This window comes from Ostrinia furnacalis, unplaced genomic scaffold, assembly GCF_004193835.3.
Source record: "Ostrinia furnacalis isolate ACB-3 unplaced genomic scaffold, ASM419383v2 OfSCF4125, whole genome shotgun sequence".
NCBI lineage: Eukaryota > Metazoa > Arthropoda > Insecta > Lepidoptera > Crambidae > Ostrinia > Ostrinia furnacalis.
This window is the reverse complement of record NW_021134364.1, coordinates 327,985-340,850: the sequence shown is the minus strand read 5'-3', so window position 1 is coordinate 340,850 and position 12,866 is coordinate 327,985. Positions and strand designations below refer to the sequence as shown.

Genomic DNA, 12,866 nt, shown 5'->3' with positions numbered 1-12,866 from the left:
ATATTGTTAACTAATAATTTAACAGGGAATAAATAAAAACTATGTTTGAAATTCTGCATCGTAACACTTTTAAAATTATTATCTTGCTGAAACTGCAGTTCTAAACTTTCACGTTTGCTGTAAGCTCCTATACGAACTTGGCCCTAGCAGTTCACTTAGCTTAGTAGTTAGGTAAATAAGTATACCTTATCGCAACGATTAGTAAAACTCGCAGGTTTTAACCTAAACCTACAGTTACGATGAGCCGTCTAACCGGTCCGCAACACTTGTCCCTGATAAGTTATAATGTAGGTAACCTTCGCGAACATGCATTCGAGAAGATTACACCGCGGGTTTATCACTATTATAACACCCATCAATTTCACCTGATAAGTGATAATGCAATCAGTTTTAGTATTTCAGTTTCTGGTTCATTTAATTAACACAAGCAAAGTGAATTTTCATGAACAAGGTTGATATTGTCGAGATAAAGTAAGGGGATTTAAGGGATAAATAATAATAAGGATTAGAGGGATAGTCGTTCTAACCGAGATTGGTCCCAGGGACCAGATTACAGATTGTGAAAATACTTAATGGTAGACTAAGGTCAGGACTGAGCTAGGTCTAGTTAGAGATAAGGATAAGTTTTCCACACTAGGTCGGTGTATCTTCTTCAGGGATAAAGCTGTTTCATCTTAGGAGCGCTTATATCTCTGAGCTTTATAATCTAGGATTATTACACCTGGGATTCTTTTCAGCTGTCTACTATGTAGTGTACTTCCTACATGTATTTTCAGTGGCCATCACGGGCCAATGATGATAATACGAGCATTAAATTAGAGCGTTGATCTGTGGGAAATAGCTCGATACCATTAATAGGGCTATTGTTCAGGAAACATTTACGATCACGACAGTTTAACAAGAAAGTGTGGTCTCGTGCGTTTCTGTCTACGTCATAAATACATATTTTACTACTTATTTGTAAACGTAGTTGAGTGTAGTTATTGTATTTGTTACGTTTATTTACCAACACCAATTCCATTTAAAATAAATTGGTAACGACTGAAAACTTAGTTTTCCGGAAGTGAACATTGAAATTACGAGTACCTATTAAATTATTATTAATAACATAACATAATGCAGGAAATTAGTTTCACGTGTTTGTAACATAGAAAATGTGTTACATGTCCATGGTTTCTAGGGCTTGGCTGATGTGACTCTATAAATAAAACAGGCCATCTACTTTTAAAACTAACCGTACCAATAGCAATAAAATCGTCGATAAATGCAGTACACATGCAGAGATTCAGTGTCATCGCGTGCTGTTTTTTGTCAGTCATGCTCATGCCACAAAATGACTACTACTACATCGCCATATCACGTGAGGTGGTGGCAGTCAACAAAGTCAAAAAACACGATCCATTTTACCGCACGTTCGAAAACGTGACCAACGCAAATCTGAATTGCTGGTCACAAATTGATGTGATTCTGTTAATATGGTAGGTACCTACCTACCTACGGACACTGACCAGACGAATTTAACACAATAAATAAGTAATTAGAGTTGTTTGTTAAGGATAGTTATAATGATGAGTACTAACTGATAGAGATAAATGAAATTTGAGTGAAATACTATCACCAAACCGGTAACACATTCCAGTAAAATTGAAGCGGAAAAATTGGTGAATAGTAGAAAGCATGAAGACACAAATAGAGTATCTATGCAGACGATAATGCCGTTATCATATTTTTATTGTGTTGTGAAAGTGACTGTACTTACTTCGATCTTTTATTTAACGCCAGACTTTCCTCGATATTTTTCTTGAATGAATTTCAGTATTGATATGTATGAGTATGAGATCAACAGGCTTGACTCGTCTTCTTCCTTGGAGTGTACCTATAAGGTAAGATCGTTTTTGAATCAGGTCTAAAAAGAGTGGTTTTATGATAAAAAAAGGACAGCAACTGAATGAGAGCAAAAACAGACAACTACCCACAGATTCTTCACTTATTTTAAACTTACATTAATCCGATACTAAAGACGGAGAGAAAGAAAAATCCCAATGAAAAATGTGAAAATTTTTCAACCTTTTGCTTAATTAACCATCAATTTTATTATGTACCTAGGTAATCATATCTAAAAAAGTAATTTATACAAGACCCTAAACAGGTAGGTACCTAGATAATAGGTATGCTCTACTAAACGACAATCGATGCATTCGGACAAGGCTATGGTCCAACTCGATTTATAATTTCAGTACTATAATTTGCGCAACTGAACGTTTCACCAACATCGGAAAAGGAAGTTGATTCGGTCGCGTCACGCTCCGGCGCACTAAACAAGTGTTCGGTAAAACATATGAAGTAACTAGTTCTTTAGGTAACACGATGCTCTATAATCATTTGTAGATTGTTTGCTGAATGAATAGATTTAAAAATGGTCGGTTAGTCACACTCGAGCAATAACTTGGAAGTAGGTTGACATACTGACTTAGGGCTATATTTCACCGGGACACCATGGCGGCGCAACCAGCCGCCGGCTACCAACAAAATGTATACAGCTCTATAGAGTTACTCACCTGGTGTCCGTTTGGTTGCGCAAAGCTGTATACATTTTGTTGGTAGCCGGCGACTGGTTGCGCCGCCATGGTGTCCCGGTGAATAGCCCTTAAAACACTGAAAAAATTTGCGGCCCCAAGGAAAGCAGGCATCCCGACCAGTGACACTATCTGAGAAGTATCTAGCGATATACGTTGCAAAAATATTTCGAGTTTTTTGGAATGTATTCTTGATGCTGTCCCAGTCCATCCCAAAAAAAAATTGGAGTGTATTTGTGAGAATTCGTAAATCTCTGCAAGCCTTTAGTAACGTTTCAGGAATGATCCGCGTTTAGTTTCGCCGATGACCAGACTAATGCCCATTTTCACCATAGTGACCCCTATGAAAACAAAATTCCTGTCATGTGTCACCATAGGGGTCATTTAAAAATTAGGGATTGATGGTGAAAACGGGCTTAAGATAACCTAAAACCTGAAAAGGAGGGTAAAAAAAACGAGTGATTAAATAAAGATATTTATGTATATTCCTTTTCTTACAAAATTATTTACAACACCATTATTATTATGCAATATCAGTTGTCATATAAAACATTACGATTGAGATAAATTAACATTTTCTGTGGCGAATATACAGCGCGTTTGTTAACGATACTAACTCTAATAATTACTCTAGTTACAGATCGATTGATTTTAGGCACCATTCTCCCAACAAAACATAATATTAGCAATTCAACATCAACCAAATACCGTGCTACTCAAATATGGCTCATTCGATATCCTCTTTACTTCATTGTGACAGAACTTGCACTAACTTTAAGCATACCACAAAACATGAACGAACATTGAACAATTCAACAAGCCGACAAATTCAATACATTAATATTTAAAACGCTTGAACATACAAAACGTAAACATAGACAATCGGTAAAACAGTAATATTTTCTATAATCTTATAGAAAGAGAGACGACAATATATACAAATATAAAGAAATACACTTTACATTACTGGAAAATGAAGGCTCAGATAGAATTAGAGAGGAATAAATATAAATCACTATTGGAAAACAGGAATGTTATCTAAAATTCTTCTAGGAAACGAAAACTGTTTACTTTATATAATTCAGGTAAATTAAACCATATTTACATCTTCATAAGATTAAAGCGATGGCAATTACTTTACACTAGATTATACTAATCTATACATATTTTTTACACTATTCTGTAATAATTCATTCACATTACATATACCGATAAAGTAATACTTTCATTGAATACAAAAACCCATCGACACATTCACACGTGTCGGCTAGTAATGCCAAGTAACGTATTATTGTCAAGGCAACGAGCGGAAGCATTAAATAATATTTCAATTAAATTAAAAATTACTTCACATTTTCAATAATCATATTGGCAGTACACACACCTACATAAGTTAGCGTTAGGTTGATAAATCAATGTTTTAAGATGCCTTATATCGTTTCAGTCTTTCATTCGTTATTTACATGGACAGCAATAACGTTCAGCCATGAAGCTGCTCCGACGAGCGCTGCGTATGATATGCACGATGCACTAACGCTAGTCTATTTCTACCACATGCTCTCATGACCCTCAATATCACATTATCATGAAACCTGACTACTAATCACTGATGTCAAATCATTTTCGAATGGTATAATCTGTGATGAACGCCGTTTTTCAATTTGCCTGGGCATGATTACAGCGTTATCTAATCAGATAAGCCCTAGGCTTGTATGTAAATTGATCAAAACATTGTTTTAGGTGTCATCAAAACGATATCTATCACTTTAGGCCTCGGTGGTATTAGGCGTATCCTATAAAGATTTTCTAAAAGTATTATAGACTAAGGTAGCAAACACATTAACATGAGGTTTGTTTATCATTTGAATCATTTCTGGCGAGCATAATGGGTGTGCAACCTTAGTTTATACATACTTGGGGCTGATCGTGAAATACATTCCCTAAACTTCTTGCTTGATAGCTCAAATAGGCGAGCTGTCTACTTGAAAGTTTAGAAAGATGTGAAAAGGACGGCATTGCATTTTATCAAATCGAAATGAGTGAATGCGTTTTAATCAGCACCTCAATTCTGCAATAAATATCTAAGTAGTAATTTTCCTTGTAGATGTACATCGATCGCAAACGTATTCATCGGACCACAATGGAAAATTCTTGCATTCATTCCATAAGACGGCTACAACCTTTCGATTCTTCTAGATGATCACGACTAGAATCGAAAATATCAATGATTCATACCGCAAGGTACTTCGTGTTTACGCAATTGTCAGTTTGAACGATTCAACGCTTACGCAACCGAACAAATATGTCCATAGTCCCAGCCTATGTAACTACACAGATACGTCACTCGAATCACTGTTTAGACGGCTGTACCGGACAGCGTGTTCTCAATGGCTCGTCAACGTGTATACTGTCGCCATTGTCGAACTACCGTCGAGGTGGTTTGAGAGCTTTATGCCCATTTTCACCATCAATCCCTAATTTTTAAATGACCCCTATGAAAACAAAATGCTTGTTATTATGTTACCATAGGGGTCACTTAAAAATTAGGGTTTGATGGTGAAAACGGGCTTTAGAGCTTCAGAAGTGAGGTAGCTTTGCGAGCATAGGCTGGCAGCGTTCCGTGGGCTCACTATTCACACTAGCACACTATCACGAGAGCTAGTGTGCGCCAGAGTGCGCGTTATGCTGCGCTTTCTTCTTGCGCTGCGCGAGCATATCGTAGAAGGGATTGTGGCTGATGGAACGTCGCAGACACTCGATCCATTCGTCTCGCTCCTCCGCCGTTGACGCTGACATTCTGAAATAGATTGTTGCGGTTAATATTATTATGTTGTTTTAGAAGTTTTTTCAGTTTGATTCACAAAGTTGCTTTTGGTCAGATCTATGATAAAGTAGTTCCATGATTATGCTCATAATAACCGTCTTTACATAACTGAACCAAGATTCAGCTCTAATATAACGTGGAATCAGGAGTTAAATCTTATAATTCACTAATGCTGCTCTCTAGTAGCAAAGCTAAGTATTAGAGATTGACCATTCCTAATGGCAAAAAGCAAACATGCTTTGTTTGCAAAGATGGTGGCGCTAGTGAGCCTGTGAACATTCTGTGTTTACATTATTTGATATTTATTTATATGAGTACAGAATAGGGTAAACAGAAAGCTCTTAGGGCCAGCGGTACAAGTGAGGGAATGACATATGACATGACAAAGCTTACAAGTCTAAAGCACATATGAAGTCTCGCTGATGTTTGACGTCACAAAAACAAGTCTTTTTCGGCTTCCCCTTCAAAACCTTGCTGCGGGTTTTATTTTCCAGAGTTGGTGCTTGCAAGATTTTGTTTATTTTAAATTACTTTAACTATAACAATCGTCAAAAATCTGTCAAACTCCATACAAAAACACCGGTTATCGTTATCGTTACGATTGAAGTAAGGTGGTGCAACTCAGCCTTATTAGTTTTTGAACATAAAGTACGTGTAGTTGTTAAGTTTGTGGTGGTTACCTGTAGACGGTGTGCTTGCCCTCCACGACCTTGCCTTCGGAGTCGGTCTTGCACGCCTTGATGAGGTCGGCGCCGCCGCTCGCATACAACTCCAAGCAATGCGGCCTCTGGCGGTCGTGCGCGCACCGCACCTGAGGATAAACGAGCAAACAATTTTAGATCCTATTCCAATACTCATAAAGGTTGTTTAGGCGTGAGGATAAACAAGTGAGGGACTTTAGATCCTATTCTTATACTCATAAAGGTTGTTTAGGCGTACGATATTTAGAGCGACTTGTAAGCAAGCAGTTTCGACAATATTAGCGGTAAAATTTGCCGTTCGCCTCGGGAAAGAGATAGACGACCATTACTTGAGTTAGGTCTCTGTCTTGCTGGCGAACTGAGGGCTGAGTGTGAGTTTAGATCAAACGTCCTCACTAGTGAGCGGGTTAAAAAAAATATGAAAATTTTAGTTCTTGAAAGTTTCCGCTAGAGGCGCTGTACAATCCGTCATACATATCGTATACCGTCACTAGTGAGCGCGTAAAAAATGATATAATTTTTTTACGCGCTTACTAGTGACGACATTTGATGTAAACTCAAACTAAGCCCTCTGATGCTTATACATTCCCTAAAGTCAAGTAATCGTGGTCTTCTCTTGTCTCTGTCGCGACGCAAACTGCCACCTTTAGACTGCTGCAGTTAGTTCGTTTCAGCCGAAAGACGTCCACTGCTGGACAAAGGCCTCCCCCAAGGATTTCCACAAAGACCGGTCCTGCGCCGCTTGCATCCAGGTACTTCCCGCGACCTTCACCAGATCGTCGGTCCACCTAGTGGGAGGCCTGCCCACGCTACGTCTTCCAGCTCGTGGTCGCCACTCAAGAACTTTCCTGCCCCAGCGGCCATCAGCTCTTCGAGCTATGTGCCCCGAACACTGCCACTTGATTTTAGCGATTCTGCGGGCTATGTCAGTCACTCTGGTTCTCCTACGGATCTCCTCATTTCTGATTCGATCACGCATCAGTTAGTTCACTCACTGCTGCAGTTAGACGAACTGATTTTACGAAAAATTTCGACCAAATGAGTGTACCCTTGAGTTGAGTTGAGTGGGCGATTTATCTAAAGAAACGTTTGTATTATATCATAGAAATATATTCATATAGGAATTCAAAGAACGCTATTATGTTGCATCACAGACATTGGAGAAATTGAATACGAAACACTTTTAAGAGAAATGTTAAAATAACTATCATGAATCTTAAAATAACATAACTATTATGAATCTTAAATTGGCCATTAGCTACATTTTCGATTTCTCACAGTTCAGTAAAATTGTTAGCCGATCGCGTAACATATCATAACCCAAATTACTACTAATTGTTTACTTCTAATACAATTTGTTAACTAGCGATTGCAAGATAATCGCAGTTTCTATATTTTCAGATATTTTATCAATAGCTTAAGATTTGAGTAAGAGGGAATGATTGATGGATTGATTTATGTAAAACTATGTGTTAACAAGTTACTGATAAGTTATGTTTTTGTTGATTAGTTAGTAAGAATAATGGATGGCTCAATAAAAATATTTTTGATTTTGATTTTTGAATTTGATCCCAAAAATACAGGAAAAATGTAGGGAACAGTAACTTGTTTTATATTTATCACTAGCTGACCCGGCGAACTACTTATCGCCCTTTTTGAAAATATTCTACTAGAGCCTATATAAGTTCACCAGGGATAATTTAGGAGTCCAATGGTAAAATAATTTTATAAATCGGTCCAATACTAACTAACAATCAAATATTTCCTCTGTATAATATTGGTGTAGTAGATTAACACGTTGATTTTTGTATAATATTAAACAATACTCACGGATATGTTTTCTAATGGAATGATGCCTCGCGGCTCCTTGTCAGTTGTGTATTCGAAGTAGTACAGGCAGTTGTCGTTCAGTATAAACCACCGTCTCTTCCATGACTTGTATCTGGAAAATAACAATACATTTATGTAAATAAATTGTTTCAAAAACACATTCAATATTACTTGTTTGCTTATGCAAATAAAATGCCTTGAATATTCAAGACAGTTACAGTCATAAGATTTTTCAAAATGTTTTTAACGTAATATAGCGAAAAATTCATATCTGCATCTATTATTTAATAATTGTTTGCTTTGACACAAATAAACACATTTTGTGTTTGACAATTTAAAAATATCTTTACTGGTTTTTCCGTTTGGTCTGATATGAAATGTTTACAGAGCCTCCAAGATAGTTAAATAAAGATAAAAAAAGCACACATAAATCATTTGGTTAGAGTATTTAGTTCGTCAATATTACTTTTGTGGTAAAAAATATCAAAATCATATCCTTGAACCAATTTGAATGAACACAACATTTTGTACGAAACTAAGTCAAACTTGTATGGACGGCCGACAGCATCGTATAAATGTAGTTGTAACAACAAAAATGTGGTATGACTGATGTGCTATCATCATTTGACAGTTCATACCGTACGATTATTCTGTCAAACGCTTTGTTTAACTGACTTTATCGTACGTTATGAACCGTCAAATGATAACGATTGATTGCTTTACACAATTCCACCTCTGAAGTCCAGCTGACGATTGACCATCACAAAATGCTATACAGGGTGGAAACGATAAGGGATCTCACTCGATTATTTCTAAACTATACCAGATATAGAAAAACTGGTTACTGATCCTGAAAGTGCTTCATGAGCTCTTTCAAATGGTACTAATAACAGGTTACAGAATAAACGGGATCTATCCGAAAATTCAATGTTTCCAGCTTTGATATCTTGTATAGTTTAGAAATAATCGAGTGAGATCACTTATCGTTTCCACCCTGTATATCTTTTTACACTTCAGGCACTGACTGAGTTAAGGGCTAGAACTACATTATAATCTACTTGCTAGGGGCTACCAAAAACAGTCTAATATTTATCTATGTACCGACAAAGACGCAACAAGCTAAAGGCCATCATGTTTATGTAGTGGTAAATGGTAATACAATTTTGCAACCACAATGTGAAGCCTGATGGGCTGTAGAAAACAGCAGTAACATACCTGCCGCCTTGCTTCCATAGCCAGCCCTCTTTGTCCGGGTTGAAGAAAGTGTGCATTAGGTCGTTGCCGTCGTCCTCTGGTATCTTGAAGGGCTCCGTCTTTATAGACTCGTATAATGACTGGAAATAACCACACAAACAATTAGCAATAGTCATAAAACATTGTAGCAAAAGGACTATGTAACGGTAATGTTGACAGATGGGATTAAAAAAAATATTAATAGTCATAAAACATTGCAGTAAAAAGACAATGCAATCATAATGTTGACGAATGGGATTAAAAGGCATGATCGTATTTCATAATACATAAAATAAAATGGCCATCATAAAAATAATAAACTATCCGTAATTTATTAGTTGTTTTCAAAAACAATATAAATATACATAATTCCCACATTCATCTACACTTTTGATTTCTAACAACCAAGCCAAAACCCTTACATAGAACCATCAACCTCGAATAAATCAGAGAAACCACATAATTTATTATCAACAAACCTATTAACCGAACACGGACATTTTCAATTATATTTTAGCGTTTATTAACACAAGGCAATATAACATCCTCAGTAATAAGTTTCACCACAGATAGAGAACAATTAAGCAGTTAACAGTAGATTACTTTAATCGCGAGTTATTTGCGGTTACTTAATAATGGTGTAGGTCGTAACAACAATTTCCTCAGACTGAAGATCATATTAATGTCATCTTGGACTCAACTATTATCACTGAACCCGCACGTTATTGATAAGAGCTGTTGACAGCCGTTACTGTGTTAATGTTTATGCACAGATATCAGTTTGTTATTTAACATCACGTATTGACGTTGAGCATGTTTGTTAAGTAAAGTTTAATCAGCGAATCAATTAATGCCTTTGTATATTTTGGGTTTTGGCCAAATGTTTGGATATTATTATTTACATAATGATTTTGCATAGAATTATATGATTATACAAGGATAAGTAATTTACTTTCTATTAAAATGTTTTATTCAAGTAGGTATCAGACTTGACAAATTATAATAAGTTTATGTCTTCCGCAGTTTACTGTTTTGATGATTAGGTACAGTCGGCTACGGTGGACTGGGACTATTGGGATGGTCACATTCAGCGTTAAATAGTTCGTGACACCCGAAGTAGCCAAAAAGTTCGTGACACGTCTTTGTTACAACTGGAATAAGGTTGAGTTGAATTTCTAGACCAGGGTTTCCCAATTTTTTTTTGCCAAGGAACCCTAATTGATTATACTTTTCCTAGCGAAACCCCCGTACTACTCCGCCCGCACGCCCTGCCCCTCCCTTGTGCGTAAACAAGTCGGAGCGAGCGAACAACGTCGGTCACGAAACGTGGGATAATATTTTTTACGGAACCCTTGCGGCCTTTCCACGGAACCCCAGGGTTCCGCGGACCACCATTCGGGAACCGCTGTTCTAGACAACAATGGAAAAGCCATTGCGTCTCGTCCTGATCCTGATCTCAATACAGGCATACAAAACGCTACATAAAACACAAGTCTCTCCACTGCAGGCAGATGGTAGCAATAGAATATTACCCTAAAGACTACGTTGGGACGAGCTGTAGACCAGAGGGCCTAGCGTGAGTTTTTTTTTCAAACGCGCTCACTAGTGAGCGCGTCAAAAAATTACATTAAATGTATGACGGATTGTACAGCGCCCCTAGCGGGAAACTTTCAAAAACTGATATTTTCATACATTTTTTAAACGCGCTCACTAGTGAGCGCGTTTGATGTAAACTCACACTCAGCTCACAGTATGTTTGTAATTGTGGACACTACCGATTTAGTATTGGTCGAGTCCTCATACAATTTAGAAGCGTACTAAACTATCGGCCGACTAAAGTCTGTATTCTGCGGGTAGTTTTAAAGGCTTCCACTCACCAAGAGCAACTCCTGGGGCAGATCGCCGCCATTATTGATCCCCCGGTTCATAGCAACGAACTGCTCCGGCGAGGGCTTGTCCTTCACACTGGGGTTGTGTAGCGAGGTGTTGAGCATTATGATCGCGAAGCTAAGCACGTAGCACGTGTCAGCATTCGTGAAGATGTCAGGATTGAGCTGGCAGTAGCGCTGCGCGAAGCACTCCATCATACGGTCGATCTTCTGAGCCTCGCCCGGCAATCTGAAGCTCCATAGGAATTGTCTGGAATGTGAAAGAGTAGAGATTAAGCTACTGTAATATGTTTTATGCCGATGCCGGCCGATGGGGCAGCAAGGTTCTGGAGTGGAGATCGCGTACTGGAAAACGCAGTGTAGGACTTTCACCCACAAGGTGGAAGCAGGAAGGACGCAGGCCGCTACCAATGAAAATCATGTCTCTCAATCAAGGCCTATGTTCAGCATTGCAGTGGACGTCCTATGGCCGAGATGATGATGAACATCTTTTACCGTACACTCACAAGGTGGACACGTGGACAGATGACCTTATAAAGGTAGGAAAGCGCTGGATGCAGGCCGCTGCCAACCAAATTGGCCATTTGGAAATCATTGGGGGAGGCCTCTGTTCAGCAGTGGACGTCCTGTGGTTGAAATGATGATGATGAATGTCTAAAATACCGCGAATGCGACAAACTAATATTGTAGTTAGGTATCCAACTTATTTTTAAAAATAAAAATAAATAACACTCTTCCCGTTTCCGTTTTCTTCATCATTAACTGTTTGAAATTGCAGCAACAACGGCTATTACTTTGTCCAGTAGTTTCCATTATACAACGTAGTTTATAGATAAAATGTCCAATTAAAAAGTAACATGTAGCACCAGAACTAACGATGATTCGTAGTAAATATCATTTAAAAATGGCCTAACGTGTAAATAAACGATTTATTTTTTTATTTTTCAATCGCGCGGTTACACTGGTGTATGGTTATTGGTTAGTTACATACACGTTGTTTTCTTGCTTAATATTTCCAGAAGTTATAGGTGAATTTAGTATAATGATATTTTCCAAATAAAATACAACGCTGCTTACAAATGTTCAACTTTGTACTCATGTCGCTCTCAACTCTCAAGGTAGGCGTTATTTCACCACACGCACGGAGATAACGATGTTTCAGACTTCAGCGCTCAAGGCAACGGAAATTAGTAAGATTTCGCTCCCAAAATATTAACTCTTTGTTTGCCAAGTACACAGATACCTTAACTACACAATTACTTTCCAAGAATTGTTTTGAACCTTTTTATTTGGAAATCATTATTCGTTCAGTTAATTAACTGTTTGCACCAACAGGAAAATCATATTTCAAAAATATGCTATGTAGGGGCGATGACTCTATTTACAATAGATGTTGTTTCGTAACAAAAAGATGGACGGGCGATGTTTATGTACAGAGCACACTTAAAAAAACAATTAAATTTAATAATGCAACAATATCAATAAATCTTTGAGTCGACTTCGTGCTGTAATTGTTTTTTTACACATTCGGTAGCAACTACCGCTCAGGTTTTGATTTGATTGGATACGTTCGATTGAGATAATAGCTTGCTGTAATACAGCTACGTCTGGATATAATAAATTGTATCGTAAATCATTTATTAACAAGCAATAATATTAACTGAAGTTTATTAACCTGTGGCAATATTTGTATTTAAAGTTTGTAGGTACTTAGCAAAATTAATCTGGCCCGCTTTAGTACTCTATGAAGTTATGTACCCACCGACTGTCTTCGAACTTAGACCGCGCGGTAAGGAAGTCTCCTATTATTCCC

The 12,866-nt window shown here is 37.6% G+C and overlaps 1 protein-coding gene across 5 annotated transcripts in view; it reads right to left on the bottom strand.

Annotated features, from left to right (window-relative positions):
• Positions 1-3,104: 3,104 nt before the first annotated feature.
• Positions 3,105-12,866, bottom strand: part of step (cytohesin steppke) — a 61,191-nt gene continuing 51,429 nt past the window's right edge. For all 5 annotated transcript variants that reach the window (XM_028313039.1, XM_028313036.1, XM_028313038.1 and 2 more), the window contains exons 5-9: positions 11,042-11,303; positions 9,147-9,265; positions 7,932-8,043; positions 6,081-6,211; positions 3,105-5,373 (exon numbers count right to left, since the gene is read on the bottom strand). In XM_028313039.1, the coding sequence (XP_028168840.1) occupies positions 5,235-5,373; positions 6,081-6,211; positions 7,932-8,043; positions 9,147-9,265; positions 11,042-11,303 (763 nt within the window). In that variant the 3' untranslated portion in view covers positions 3,105-5,234. The remainder of the gene's footprint in view (positions 5,374-6,080; positions 6,212-7,931; positions 8,044-9,146; positions 9,266-11,041; positions 11,304-12,866) is intronic.